This window comes from Macaca thibetana, chromosome 2 (genome assembly GCF_024542745.1).
Source record: "Macaca thibetana thibetana isolate TM-01 chromosome 2, ASM2454274v1, whole genome shotgun sequence".
Classification (NCBI taxonomy): domain Eukaryota; kingdom Metazoa; phylum Chordata; class Mammalia; order Primates; family Cercopithecidae; genus Macaca; species Macaca thibetana.
The window spans coordinates 551,784-566,280 of NC_065579.1; the positions used below are offsets into that span (position 1 = coordinate 551,784).

Here is a 14,497-nt window from a genome sequence, read left to right on the forward strand (position 1 = left end):
CTGTAGTGTGCTATGATCATACATGTGAACAGCTGCAGCACTCCAGCCTGGATGACACAGTGAGGCCCTGTCTCTAAAAAATATAAAAATTTTAATTAAAAAAATACTAGAGTAGATACAGGACTTCATTTATTGAAAATCTAATGTCTTTTTAAAACTGAGCTCAGAGTTCTACATGACTTATTTGTTGCTGTTATTGATCTGTTTACTTGTTTTTCCTACAAGTCTTGTTATTTTTCATGTCCAATTTTGAAGAAAAAGGTTTTTCAGGAAAGCATACATTGCATTATAGCAGAAGCACCTATAGTGCCCTGGAAAAAGTGAAAAAGTTGCATAAATATGTGAACCCATTAAAAAATAAACAATTCTGCATGTGTTTGCACATACATACATAACATTTATGAAAGTATATACAAAAAATATAAAGAGTGATTATACCTGGAAAGTGCATCTGGAGAGCTGAAGGGGTAAAGGGACCTAAACATTTTTCAGTTTATAACCTGTTTGAATAACTTTTACCATAATTATGAATTATTTTCATTAAATAAAGTCTACTGTAGCCTTAAAAGCAGTTTTTTCCAATTCTGTGAAGAAACTCATTGGTAGCTTGATGGGGATGGCATTGAATCTATAAATTACCTTGGGCAGTATTGCAGCACTATTCACAATAGCAAAGACTTGGAATCAACCCAAATGTCCATCAGTGACAGATTGGATTAAGAAAATGTGGCACATATACACCATGGAATACTATGCAGCCATCAAAAAGGATGAGTTTGTGTCCTTTGTAGGGACATGGATGCAGCTGGAAACCATCATTCTTAGCAAACTATCACAAGAACAGAAAACCAAACACCGCATGTTCTCACTCATAGGTGGGAACTGAACAATGAGATCACTTGGACTCGGGAAGGGGAACATCACACACCAGGGCCTATCATGGAGAGGGGGGAGGGGGGAGGGATTGCATTGGGAGTTATACCTGATGTAAATGACGAGTTGATGGGTGCAGCACACCAACATGGCACAAGTATACATATGTAACAAACCTGCACGTTATGCACATGTACCCTACAACTTAAAGTATAATAATAATAAATAAATTTAAAAAAAAAAAGATTAAAAAAATAAATAAATAAATAAATAAAGTCTAGTAAAATTTAAAAACAAACTGACCTCTAATAACCTTTTTTCCCAATGGTTGAGCTCAGTACCCATACCACCTTGATTTTCAAGTTCCATTCCCTCCAGAACTGGACAATCAAAATGTTTTCGTGCTTCCTCCTAAGAACCAGAAAAAAAATCGGAAACAAATATGGTACAAAAGCACTGTTAAGATGGTGGCAAACTTTTCATCACATGAATACAATAAGTTAACATTAAAGACTTACTTCGTCGAGAAAAGAGAATTTCTTTTTAAAATATGGTTTTTAATATAATTAAATATTTTGATGCAGTCACACTCTTCTTTGCTAGGAAATTACTACTTCTCTTAGCATCTTTTCTTCTCTCTGAAGATTTTCACTTTTGTACCATATAGTGAAAAAATGTTATAGACTAGGATGATTGACAGTTGTAACTCATGTCAATAACAATTTAAAATTTTTTATTTTATTTTAAATTGACAAGTTATAACTATATATTTATGGAGAACAGAGTGATGTTATGATTTATGAATACAATGTGAAATAATTACATCAAGCTAATACAGCCATCATTTCAAATACTTATTTTTTGTGAGAATATTTTAAATTTACTCTCAGTAATTTAAAACTGTGCAATACACTATTATTAACCATATTCACCACGCTGTGCAATAGATCTCAAAAAAAAAGAAAAAAAAAGTGTTACTCCCGTCTGTGATTTTGCACTCCTTGGCCATCACCATTTTCCCCACCCCAGCCTCCATAGCCACTACCCTCTGCTTCGGAGTTCAATCGTTTTAGATGTCACATAGGAAATGTGAAAACATTAGGTATTTGTCTTTCTGTTCCTTTTTTAGCACCATGTTCTCCAGTTTCACCCATGTTGTTACAAATGACAAAATTTCCTGCCTTTTTAAGGCTGAATACATTGTGTTAGTGGAGTCAACTTCCTGTGCAGTCCGCCGATATCTGTGTATAACTTGATTTCTCCATAACTTAACTATTAATAGCCTTCTGTGGACTAGAAGCCTCACCAATAACTGCACAGTCAATTCACACATATATTGTATATTTTATGTGTTATGTACTGTATTCTTACAATAAAGCTAGAGAAAATAAAATGAATATATTCACTGTTCATTAAGCGGAGTCAGTCCCCATAAAGGTTTTCATCCTTGTCTTCACGTTGAGGAGGATGAAGAGGAGGGGTTGGTCCTGCTGTCTAAGGGGTGGCAGAGGTGGCAGAAAGTCCACAGATAAGTGGACCTGAGCAGTTCCAACCTATGTTGTTCAAGGGTCAATTGTATAGAATACACTTTATTTAGTCATTCATCTGCTGATGGACGCTTAGGCTGATTCCGTAATGTGGCTACTGTAAATAGTGCTGCGCTGAACACAGGAGTGCAAACGTCTCTTCAACAAACTGGTTTCAAATCTTTTGTGTAAATATGGAACAAGGACTATTGGATCATATGGTAATTCTACTTTTAGTTTTTTGAAGAACTTACAGTTTTCCGTAATGGCTGTACTAAATTATACTATCTCCACATCCTCACCAACACTTCTTATCTTTTTTTTCTTTTTAAAATATGGAATACTTCATGAATTTGCATGTCATCCTTGCACTGGGGCCATGCTAATCTTCTCTGTATCATCCCAATTTTAGTTTTTGTGCTGCCAAAGTGAGCCTTCTTTTGTCTTTTTGATAACAGTCATCTGACAGGCATAAAATGACATCTCATTGTGCTTTTAATTTTCATTTCCCTAAGGATTAGTAATGTTGAGCATTTTTTCATGTACCTGCTTACAATTTGCATGTCCTCTTTTGAGAAATGTCTATTCACGTCCTTGGCCCATTGTTTAAATGGGCTATTCTTACACAGCTGTTTGCATTTCTTGTATATTAACGCCTTTTCTAATGTACAGCTTGCAAATATTTTCTCTCAATTTCTAGGTTGTCTTCACACTTTTGTTTCCTTTGCCATGCAGAGGCTTCTTTGTTTGATGTAATCCCATTTGTCCACTTTTATTTTTGTTGCCTGTACTTTTAGGGTCCAATCCAAAAACTCATTGCCCAAACCAATGTCATGTAGTCGTCCCCTTATGTTTTCTTCCACTAGTTTTACAGTTTCTGGTCTTAAATTTATTTAATATATTTGGAGTTGGTTTTTGTATATGGTGTGAGATAAAGGTCAAATTTCATTTTTCTGCATATGGCTATCCAGTTTTCCCTATACCATTTATTGAAGAGACTTTTTCCCATTGTGTATTCTTAGCACCTTTATTAAACATCAATTAACCATAATTGGTTAATCATAATCAAGTCAATAATCATAATGTATTCTGTTCCATTCATCAATGTGCCTATTTTTATGCCAGGACCATAACATTCCTTTGCCAGTTGACCAATTGCCATTCCTTTGCAGTACAGTCTGAAATACTGCAAAGCTGGAGGCATCACACTGCCTGAACAGCTTTGTTCTTTTTGCTCACGATTGCTTTATTTTTTTTTTCTTTTCGGTGTTTTTGTGGTTCCATATGAATTTGAGGATTTTTTTTCTACTTCTATGAAAAATGACATTGGAAGTTTGATAGGGATAGCAATGAACCTGTAGACTGTTTTGGGTAGCATGGACATTTTAACAATACTAATTCTTCTACGCCATGAACACAGGATACCTTTGTATTTATTGTGTCAATTTATTTCATCTAGTTTTCAGTGTACAGGTCTTTTACTTCCCCAGTTAAATTTATTCCTAAGAATTTTGGGTTTTTTTTGTGGGGGGGTAGCTATGGTAAATGAGACTGTTTTCTTGATTTCTTTTTCAGGTAGTTTTCTGTTAGTATATAGAAAACTACTAATTTTTGTGTGTTGATTTTGTATCCTGCAACTTTTACTGTATTTATTAATCCTCACAATTTTTTGATGGAGTCTCTAGGGTTTTCTATATATAAGATCACGTCATCAGCAAACAGCAACTATTTCACTTCTTCCAGTCCTATTTGGATGCCTTTTATTTATTTCTATGGCCTGAGTGCTCTTGCGATGATTTCCAATACTATGTAGAAGTGGTAAGAGTGTTCCAGATCTTGGAGGAAAGGCTTTCCATTTTTCACTAATAAGTATAAGGTTTGTTGTGGGTGTCTCTTATATGGCCTTTATTGTGCTGAGGTACCTTCCTTTTGGACCTAATTTGGTTAGTTTTTAATCATAAAAAGATGCTGAATTTTGTGAAATGATTTTTTTGCATCTATTGAGATGATCATATGGTTTTTGTCCTTCATTCTGTCAGTTACTGATTTGCTATGTTCATCCATCCTTGCTCAGTTACTGATTTGCTATGTTCAGCCATCCTTGCACACTGGGGATAAATTTCACTCGATCATGATGGATGACCTATTTAACGTGTTGTAGAATTCAGCTTGTTAGTATCTTGTTGCAAAATTTTTGTACTTATGCTCATCAAGAATATTAGCCTGTAATTTTCTTATCGCCTTGTCTAAATTTGTTATTAGAGTATTGCTGCCCTGGTAAAAAGAGTCTGGAAGTAATCCCTCCTCCTCAATTTTTTGGAAAAGTTTGAGAAGGACTGGATTATTAGTTCTTCTTTAAACATTTAGTGAAATTCAGCAGTGAACTTGGTCCTGGGCTTCTCTTTGATGGCAGACTTTTATTACTGATTCAATCTCATTACTCATTATTGGTCTGTTCAGATTTTTTATTTCTTCATGATTCAGTCTTCATAAGTTGTATTTGTCTAGGAATTTGTTCATTTATTCTAGGTTATACAGTTTGTTGGTATATAATTGTTTATAATAGTCTCTCATGATCCTTTGTGTGTCTGTGGTTTCAGCTGTAATGTCTCCTCTTTCATTTCTTATGTTATTTGCATCTTCTTAGTCTAACTAAAGGTTTGTCACTTTTAGCTGTTCAAAAAATCTATTCTGGCCAGGCACAGTGGCTCACACCTGTAATCACAGCACTTCAGGAGGCTGAGGCAGACAGATCACCTGAGGTCACCAGTGCTCCCTCTGTTGTGATACATCTTAGGATTAGTGGTACTATTTCTATAATGACTGATCATTTGGAGTCTGTATTAGTCAAGGTTCTCCAGAGAAACAGAACCAATAGGATGTGTGTATACATCTACATATATGTACACACAGAGAAAGAATGAATATGAGATGAGGGGAGGATGAAATTTCCTTTTTTCTTTTCTTTCTTTTTTTTTTTGAGACAGGGTCTCACTCTGACCAACATGGTAAAACCCCGTCTCTACTAAAAATACAAAAATTAGCCAGGCATGGTGGCGGGCGCCTGTAATTCCAGCTACTCGGGAGGCTGAGGCAGGAGAATCACTTGAACCCAGGATGCAGAGGTTGCAGTGAGCCGAGCTCGTGCCACTGCACTCCAGCCTGGGCGACAAGAGGGAAACTGTCTCAAAAAAAAAAAAAGTTGCTCAGTAGAATAAAACCTTGCTCACTGGGTTCTATCTGTCCTTTAGTTAGAGATTTCCAGAGATGGGAAATAGCCCAAGAGCAGTGCAAAACTTTATAAGTCAGAGAGCTGTACAAAGTCAAGGAAAAGGGGAAAGGAGAATAGCCATGGTACCCAAATATTTGGCCCAGATATTCCGGATGTTTCTGTGAAGGTGTTTTCTTGAATGACAGTAACATTGCAATCAGTGGCCTCTGAAGAAAAGATCACCTTCCATAATGTGGGTAGGCCTCACCCAACCAGGCGAAGGTCGGAGGAGAACAAAGACCCACCTCCCCTGAACAAGAAGTCATTCTGCCTTTGGACTCCAAGGGCAACTCTCCCGAGTCTCCAGCCTGCTGGCCTATCCCATCAGATTTGAACTCACCAAGCTTCCACAGTCATGTGAGCCAAATCCTTGAAAGTCATCTCTTGGCCAAGTGTGGTGACTTATGCCTGTAATCCCAGCACTTTCGGAGGCTGAGGCAGGAGGACTACTTGAGCCCAGGAGATCGAGACCAGCCTGGGCAACATAGTGAGACCTCATCACTACAAAAAAAATAAACAAAATTAGCTGTGCATGGTGGTGCGTGCCTGTAGTCTCAGCCACTTGGGAGGCAGAAGTAGGAGGATCACTTTGGCACAGGAGACAGAGGTTGCGGTGAGCCGAAACCACTACACTCCAGCCTGGGTGACAGAGTGAGACCCTGTCTCAAAAAAAAAAAAAAAGAAAAAAAAGAAATCTCTTCCTCCCCTCCTCTCTCATATTCTTTCTCTGTGTATACATATATGATATATACACACATCCTATTGGTTCTGTTTCTCTGGAGAACCTTGACTAACACAGACACCAAAGAAAATGATCAGTCATTATAGAAATAGTACCAGTGGTCCTAAGAGGCATCACAACAGAGGAGGCACTGGCCTAAAGCACTGGGTGGGATAGGCGCCGTGAGAGCCATTGACAAGTTTCCATTTCCGCAGATTTCTCGTGGCCCGTAGCTTTATTGCACAGCCTTTAAATGACTTTTCCTACTATAGGCTCTAAAATATTATAAGTTCTTAAACAATAATGATGAGTAAAGAAAGGACCACAGTAAAGGAAAAGAACAGATGGCTCATGAGACGTGAAGTTTGGTAATACTTACAACAACACGAGGTGTTACCAGGAGATACACGGTGTGACGAACTATCTTATTATCTCGAACATCCCATAATCTCTCCACTTTCCGAACTACTTTATCACTCCATTGATATAATCCAAGACTGTAATTACAGAATTAAAACACAATTATTATTGAAAATTCACCATTTTAAATGTAAAAATATTTACATTTACTGTAAAAAGTCTTTATAAATATCAATATGAAATTAAAATAATTGAGAACCTCCTACGTACCAAGTCCAAGCAAAGTACTTGATAAGTATTTTCCTTTCTACATTTTTTTAAATTTAATTTTTTGGTTGGGTGCAGTGGCTCACACCGTAATCCCAGCACCTCAGCAGGCCGAGGTGGGAAGATTGCTTGAGCCCAGGAGTTTGATACCAGCCTAGGCAACACCAGAAGACCTTGTCTCTACAAAAAAGTTTAAAATTAGCTGGGCGCAGTAGTGCAGGCCTGTGGTCCCAGCTACACAGGAGGCTGAGGTCAGAGAATCACTTGAGCCCAGGAGGTTGACGGTGCAGTGAGCCATGTTCGTGCCACTGCACTCCAGATGGGGTGACAGAGCAAGACCTTGTCTCAAAAACAAAATAAATAAAATAAAATAAAATAATCCAGGCATGGTAGTGTATGCCTGTAGTCCCAGGTACTCACGAGGCTGAGGCAAGAGGATCACTTGAGCTCAGGAGTTCAAAGCTGCAGTGAGCTATGTTCATATGGCTACACTCCAGCCTGGGTGACAGAATGAAATCCAGTCCAAAACATTTTTTTCAATTTATTTTTTATTTTTTGTTGAGACAAGGTCTGCTATGTTGCCAAAGCTGGCCTCAAATTCCTGGCCTCAAGCCATCTTTCCACCTCAGCCGTTCAAAGCTCTGGGATTACAGGTGTGAGCCACTGGGCCTAGCCTTGATAAATATTTTCAAATTTCATCTTTTCAACAACCCTATGAGATTTTCATCACTATTCTGCAGATAAAGAGACAAAAGTTCAGGGAGATGAAGTAACTTGTTCAAGTTCACATAGCTAGCACTTGGCTAAGATGACGAATTACTTCCTTTTGACAAGCATACAGGATAAAATGAAAGCAAGTTCACAGATATCCAAGGATATAAGGAAACATAACCAACAAAATGCCATATTAATTTAGTGGGAAAGTAGAATGTATCTAATAACTGTGCTGTGAAGCTGATTATTCATTTAGAAAAAAAAAGGTTAAATCCCTTTTTCACCACATACAAAAATAAATTCCAGAAAGATATAAGCAAAAATGACAGAGTAAAAATCTCTCAAATTTCTCTCCTCTATGAAAGCAATGAGAAAACTACCCAAATTGGTGAAATCAACTTTTTAAACTTTGGAAATTAATCAAAGATTTATAGCAATGCAGAAAGCATTTATTCATGAAAAATGGACGAATCTCTGTAGAAACAGGAACAGTGCGGTGCGTTTCCATGCCCTCTCTCCAGCTTTGGGGCAGCCTTGAAAACCGACAGCCCACACTCATGGTGAAAACCAGTAACCTGACAGCCACTGTAGCAGGCAGAACAGGGTTAATTGGGAAAATGAATTTAAAAACATGCTCTAACTATACATCTACAAGAGATATAGTTTAGACTAAAGAACACAAATAGCTGGAAAGTAAAAGGATAGAAAGATATACTACATAGGCCAGGCGCAGTGGCTCACACCTGTAATCCCAGCACTTTGGGAGGCAAATCGCTAGAGGTCAGGAGTATGAGACCAAACCTGGCAAACATGGTGAAATTCCATCTCTACTAAAAACACAAAAATTAGCCAGGTGTGGTGGCACATGCCTATAATCCCAGCTACTCAGGAGGCTGAGGCAGGAGAATCGCTTGAACCTGGGAAGTGGAGGTTGCAGTGAGCCGAGATCACGCCGCTGCACTCCAGCCTGGGTAACAGAGTGAGACTCCGTCTCAAAAAATAATAATAAAATAAATTTAAAATAAAAATAAAAAACTAGATGAGCATGGTGGCACACTCCCGTAGTCCCAGCTACTCAGGAGGCTGAGGTGAGAAGATCACCTGAGCCTGGGAAGATCAACACTGCAGTAAGCCATGATCGTGATTGTGCCACTGCACTGAGCCGGGGCAACAGAGTGAGACCCTCCCTGCCTCAAAAAAAAAAAAAGGTTAAATCCAGCATAAAGATATAACAATTATAAACATATATGCACCTTACAAAAGAATCCCAAAATACATAAATCAAAAAAATTTTCAAATGCATTGAAGCTATAAATGTAAATAAATCAAATAATAATGTACTGGAATAAATTTAGGAGAATATTTTTACAATCTTTTGAGGCCTTAAGCAACAAAGAAAAAAACATCTGGGTACAGTGGCACATGACTGTAGTCCAAGCTGCTTGAGAGACTGAGGCAGGAAGCTTGCCTGAGCCCAGGAGTTCGAGACCAGCCTGGGCAATATAGTGAGACTCTATCTCAAAAAAAAAAAAAAAAAAAAAAAGATAAATTTAATGATAAAAAACTTAAAAACTTTTCTATACATGGCAAAAGTATGATAAATAAACAACCAGGAGAAATATTTATAATAAGCATGTAAAAGGAGTAATATCTCTAATTTATAAAGAACTTCTACAACGTGATTAGAAAGGGAAAATTAACCTAAAAGACTGGACAAGGAAAATAAATAGGCAGTGTACAAAGAGAAAATGCCAATGGCTAAAACCACACTATAGTCCTGGAAATACAACAATGAGATACCATCTTTTAATCCATCAAATTGGGCTTAAAAAATAAAAAAGATCTATAATATCCAATACTGATAAAGTGGTAACAAAAGCACTCATACACATCTGGTAGGAATGTGCTTTGCTATACCTTTTTAAAAAAAAAATGTAACATGGCAGTTTCTATTAAAATTTATAGTGTAAACAGATTTTAAATCAGCAATCCCAGTTTGGGAAATCTATCCTGCATACATAAAAGCACTGCTACAAAAGTAACATATTTATCTATTATAGAAAATTACAATGGACATCAATTTTTATTTTTCTCTGTAACCTAAGTCATTTTTTTTTCTGGCTTATTCCCTAGACTACTTCTACCATTTTCCCTATAAATTTCTCATTCTCAGCAAAACAACAGAAAACATAAAGACGGTTTTCTTTTCCAATACTGTTTCATAAAAATTTCAAACATAGGCCAGGTGTGGTGGCTCATGCCTGTAATCCCAGCACTTTGGGAGGCTGAGGCAGGCGAATCACCTGAGGTCAGCGGATCACCTGAGGTCAGGAGTTTGAGACCAGCCTGGCCAACATGGTGAAACCTGTCTCTACTAAAAATACAAAAGTTAACCAGGCGAGGTGGTAGGCGCCTGTAATCCAAGCTACTGGGGAGGCTGAGGCAGGAGAATGGCGTGTACCCAGGAGGCGGAGCTTGCAGTGAGCGGAGATCGCGCCACGGCATTCCAGCCTGGGCGACAGAGCAAGACTCTGTCTCAAAAAAAAAAAAAAATTCAAACATGCAAAACATTAAAAGAATTGTTTAATAAACACCCTTATAATCAATAACCAGCTCACCTAGATTCTGTAATTAACATTTTGTTGTATTTGTTATCACGTATCTGTTCATGTACCCATGCCTTAGAGAAATTATTTTTAATTCCTGTTTTTCCATGGCAAGGCAATGTTTACACATAAGCAGTGAACAAAGCCAGCCAGAAAATAAACAGCTTTGGCCGGGCGCGGTGGCTCAAGCCTGTAATTCCAGCACTTTGGGAGGCCGAGACGGGCGGATCACGAGGTCAAGAGATCGAGACCATCCTGGCCAACACGGTGAAACCCCGTCTGTACTAAAATACAAAATTTAGCCGCCGCGGTGGCTGTGCCTGTAGTCCCAGCTACTCGGGAGGCTGAGGCAGGAGAATGGCGTGAACCCGGGAGGCGGAGCTTGCAGTGAGCCGAGATCCGGCCACTGCGCTCCAGCCTGGGTGACAGAGGGAGACTCCGTCTCAAAAAATAAAAAATAAAATAAACAGCTTTTACCTTATTAATCACTCCAATCTCTCTTTACCATTCATACTTCAAGATTAACAGTTTCCCCAAATACAGTTAAAGCCAAATCCAATTCTTTACATCTGTAACAACTGAATGTATTACTCCATTATCTTCATTTTTACTGGAAGGCTTCTCTTTTTTTTCCTTGAGACAGTCTTGCTCTGTCACCCAGGCTGGAGTGCAGATGCATGATCACAGCACACGGCAGCCTCAACCTCCTGAGCTCAACTGATCCTTCTATCTCAGCACCCCAAGTAGCTGGGACCACAGGCGCATGCAACCATGCCCGGCTAATTTTTGTATTTTTTTGTAGAGACAGGGTTTTGCCATGCTGCCCAGCAGGTTTTGAACTCATGGGCTCAAGCAATCAGCCCACCTTGGCCTCCCAAAGTGCTGGGATTACAGCCATGAGTCATTGTGCCTGGCTGGAAGGTATGATGCTTTTGAGGAATATCCTCAATGCAAGCAGGCACTGCAAATTATCAGCTTAAGAATGGTCCTTGTGTGTGGGTATCTCTCTCCTCCTTACTTACACCATTATGTAATATTGCCTATCTCACAAGTTATGTTTTCCATAAAATGGCCTCTTATATCCTATGTTGTTTTAATATCTACAATTTCCTTAGGTTTGCCATGAAGACGTTATTATTTATGGCATCTAATATGCTGTGATTCTCAGATTCTAGTCTTAGCACCCTCCTAAAAGAGGAAAGCAAGAACAACAACAAAAAAAAAATACCTATAATTAAAAGGTGGGAGGCCGTCTGCAAATCTTGAAGTGAGAGGATTTCCATCTTTGTCATGGTAGAATGCAAACAGCCCAGCAGAGAAACCCTATAAGAAAAAGTTTAAAATGTCTTCAAGTGAAAAATGTCAAGGCTGATTACAAGCCTGAGATCAAAGGAGAGCACTGATACTAACTGGTTCATAGAAGCCCCACACTAGTGCTTCCGTAGGAATTTCTCATACGTTGGAATTGAACAACAATTTAGTGTTCCATATTTATAAATTTTAAATTCTAATTACTTGAGGTAAATATTTCTAACGAGAAATTTTCTTTTTTTTTTTTTTTTTTTGAGACGGAGTCTCGTTCTATGGCCCAGGCTGGAGTGCAGTGGCCGGATCTCAGTTCACTGCAAGCTCCGCCTCCCGGGTTCAGGCCATTCTCCTGCCTCAGCCTCCCGAGTAGCTGGGACTACAGGCGCCCACCACCTCGCCCGGCTAGTTTTTCGTGTTTTTTAGTAGAGACGGGGTTTCACTGTATTAGCCAGGATGGTCTCGATCTCCTGACCTCGTGATCCACCCGTCTCGGCCTCCCAAAGTGCTGGGATTATAGGCTTGAGCCACCGTACCCGGCCTCTAACGAGAAATTTTCTAAAACACATTATATATTTTACATTTATATTCAGTATAAATACTATAAACATCAATTACTGTCCTATAATTATATTTCCAGGCACCATTAGAGTTTTAAAACCATAAAGAGCAGCAACTGCTGTGTTTTTAATTCCTGTCTGCTGTGTGGGTGTGTGTGTGCGTACATTATGAAATGGTTCTCAAAGTCAGTCTGCATTTTAAAGTTATTTTGGCCTTCTTATATATATAGAAGAATCCTCCCAAAGCGCTAGGATTACAGGCGAGAGCCACTGCGCCCGGCCCTTCTTCCTTTTTTGAGAAGGTATCAGCTATCAGGTGTCAATTCCGAACAAGAGCTGGACCAGAGCTGAAAAGATGGAAGCAGCACACTGAGATGCATGGCCAAGACTGACACTTGCCTACAACAGATAAATTTAATTAAAAATTACTAGGAAGATAAACATTCGTATGTGTTCAAATATACATGTAAAAAAGTATTTAGCTGACTATTTCCTTTCCTTTAATTTGAGGAAGTGGTAGTCATTACTACTGCCTCCCTATAAGGATATTCACACGGTTATCAGAAGCAGCAGCCGAAGGGCCAGGCGCAGTGGCTCACGCCTGTAATCCCAGCACTTTGGGAGGCTGAGGTGGGGGGATCACTTGAGCCCAGGAGTTCAAGACCTGCCTGGGCAACATGGCGAGACCCCATCTCTACTAAAAATACAAAAATTAGCAGGGCATGGTGGTGCGTGCCTGTGGTCCCAGCTACTCTGGAGGCTGAGGTGGGAGGATCATTTGAGCACAGGAGTTTGAGACCAGCCTGGGCAACATAGCGAGACCTTATCTCTACCACAAAAAAAAAAAAAAAAATTAGCCGAGTGTAGTGCACATCTGCAGTCTTAGCTACTTGGGAGGCTGAGGTGGGATCACTTGAGCCCAGAAGGTTGAGGCTACAGTGGGCCATGATGGGGTCTAAAAAAACAAACAAAAAACGGTGGCAGCAGCCCAGGGCTCTGCCATATCTATATATTTTCATAGGCCTTTCAGTATCGTTAATTCTTCAATCTTAGAATTTTAAAAGAGGAAAAAGCTTTATAAATCTTTCTGTTTGTTTGTTTGATACAAGGTCTGCCTCTATCACCAGGCTGGAGTGCAGTGGCACAATCTTGGCTCACTGCAACCTCAAGCTCCCTGGGCTCAAGCCATCCTCCCACCTCAGCCTCCCAAGTAGCTGGTACCACAGGTGCACACCACCATGCCCTGCTAATTTTTGTATTTTTATTGAACATGAACCTAGGAATCTACATCATCCTAAAATGGAATATATGTATAAAAATGAGAACATACTAAGCAGAAAATCAGGGCATGAAGGAAAGAACAGTAACGGTAGAATTTACCAGGGCATGAATAACCTCATGTTTCACTGTGGACAGCATCCCAATAAACTCCTGAGGCTGGGTAGAGATCATATTTGGACACAGGTTAGCATATCCTGCTATTGGCCTGTCAAAATAGACATTGAATTTTTAAATTATATTCCAGAACAATATTTATTAACATTTACTTCTCCATCAAATACTGCTCAAGGACAGAAAAATCTTCGCAAAATATCAAATGTAATTTTGTACCATCACTATCTTTTACTTTTAAGACATGTATCCTCTGCCCTCCTATGGCATGGCAAATCACTACCTGTTTCCACAAAAGGACACAGTTGACTATACTTTAATGTGAATTTTTGAAATATATCAATATAATACCCAAAAAAGAATGAACTGAAAGGCTCAAATTCCAACACTATTTTACTTGCAAAATCCATATTTGACTTCAGCATTTCAGTATATCTATGGGCACAGAGACAAGCAGGTAGAGAGGAAAACAGTTATCAAATGGGGCAATAAGTGAATGGTTCAAGTTGCTGAAAGTCGCTGACCCTTCTTATCTGTTTGCTATTCCCTTTCTCCTGCTCCAACACTGCCTACATTCACATAAATATTTCTACCTTCCCATCGCCTTCTTCCAAATTCTACACCCTTTAGAACCTACACACTTCTGCATCTCTCTCTGTGCCTAGAACCTGAAAGTCCAAAGGCAGACTAGGACTCAAGAGTCCAAAGTAATTCAGTTCCACCATGCGCCTCCCTGTCTTTCCAAAGCTGTGGCCAACGAACATTGCTGATGAACCCCAAGCTCAGTTCTCCTACCACTGTCTTAACATTTTACATAGAAATACCACAAAGCTCATCAAAGTATAACTGCCTATTTACAAAGTACATTTATATTATTTAAATTGTTAAATATTGTATATTTT

At 39.0% G+C, this 14,497-nt stretch overlaps 1 protein-coding gene, 1 non-coding gene and 1 pseudogene across 2 annotated transcripts in view; all 3 read right to left on the reverse strand.

Moving 5' to 3' along the window:
- Positions 1 to 14,497, reverse strand: part of LOC126947940 (60S ribosomal protein L35a-like) — a 111,409-nt pseudogene that overhangs the window by 63,437 nt on the left and 33,475 nt on the right.
- Positions 1 to 14,497, reverse strand: part of LMLN (leishmanolysin like peptidase) — a 78,191-nt gene that overhangs the window by 39,425 nt on the left and 24,269 nt on the right. The window contains exons 7-10 of the mRNA XM_050779060.1: positions 13,584 to 13,689; positions 11,567 to 11,661; positions 6,771 to 6,888; positions 1,177 to 1,284 (exon numbers count right to left, since the gene is read on the reverse strand). Coding sequence (XP_050635017.1) covers positions 1,177 to 1,284; positions 6,771 to 6,888; positions 11,567 to 11,661; positions 13,584 to 13,689 — 427 coding nt within the window. The remainder of the gene's footprint in view (positions 1 to 1,176; positions 1,285 to 6,770; positions 6,889 to 11,566; positions 11,662 to 13,583; positions 13,690 to 14,497) is intronic.
- LOC126949411 (U6 spliceosomal RNA) lies at positions 2,729 to 2,833 on the reverse strand. Its single transcript, XR_007723717.1, has one exon. It is a non-coding gene; the product is annotated as a U6 spliceosomal RNA (small nuclear RNA).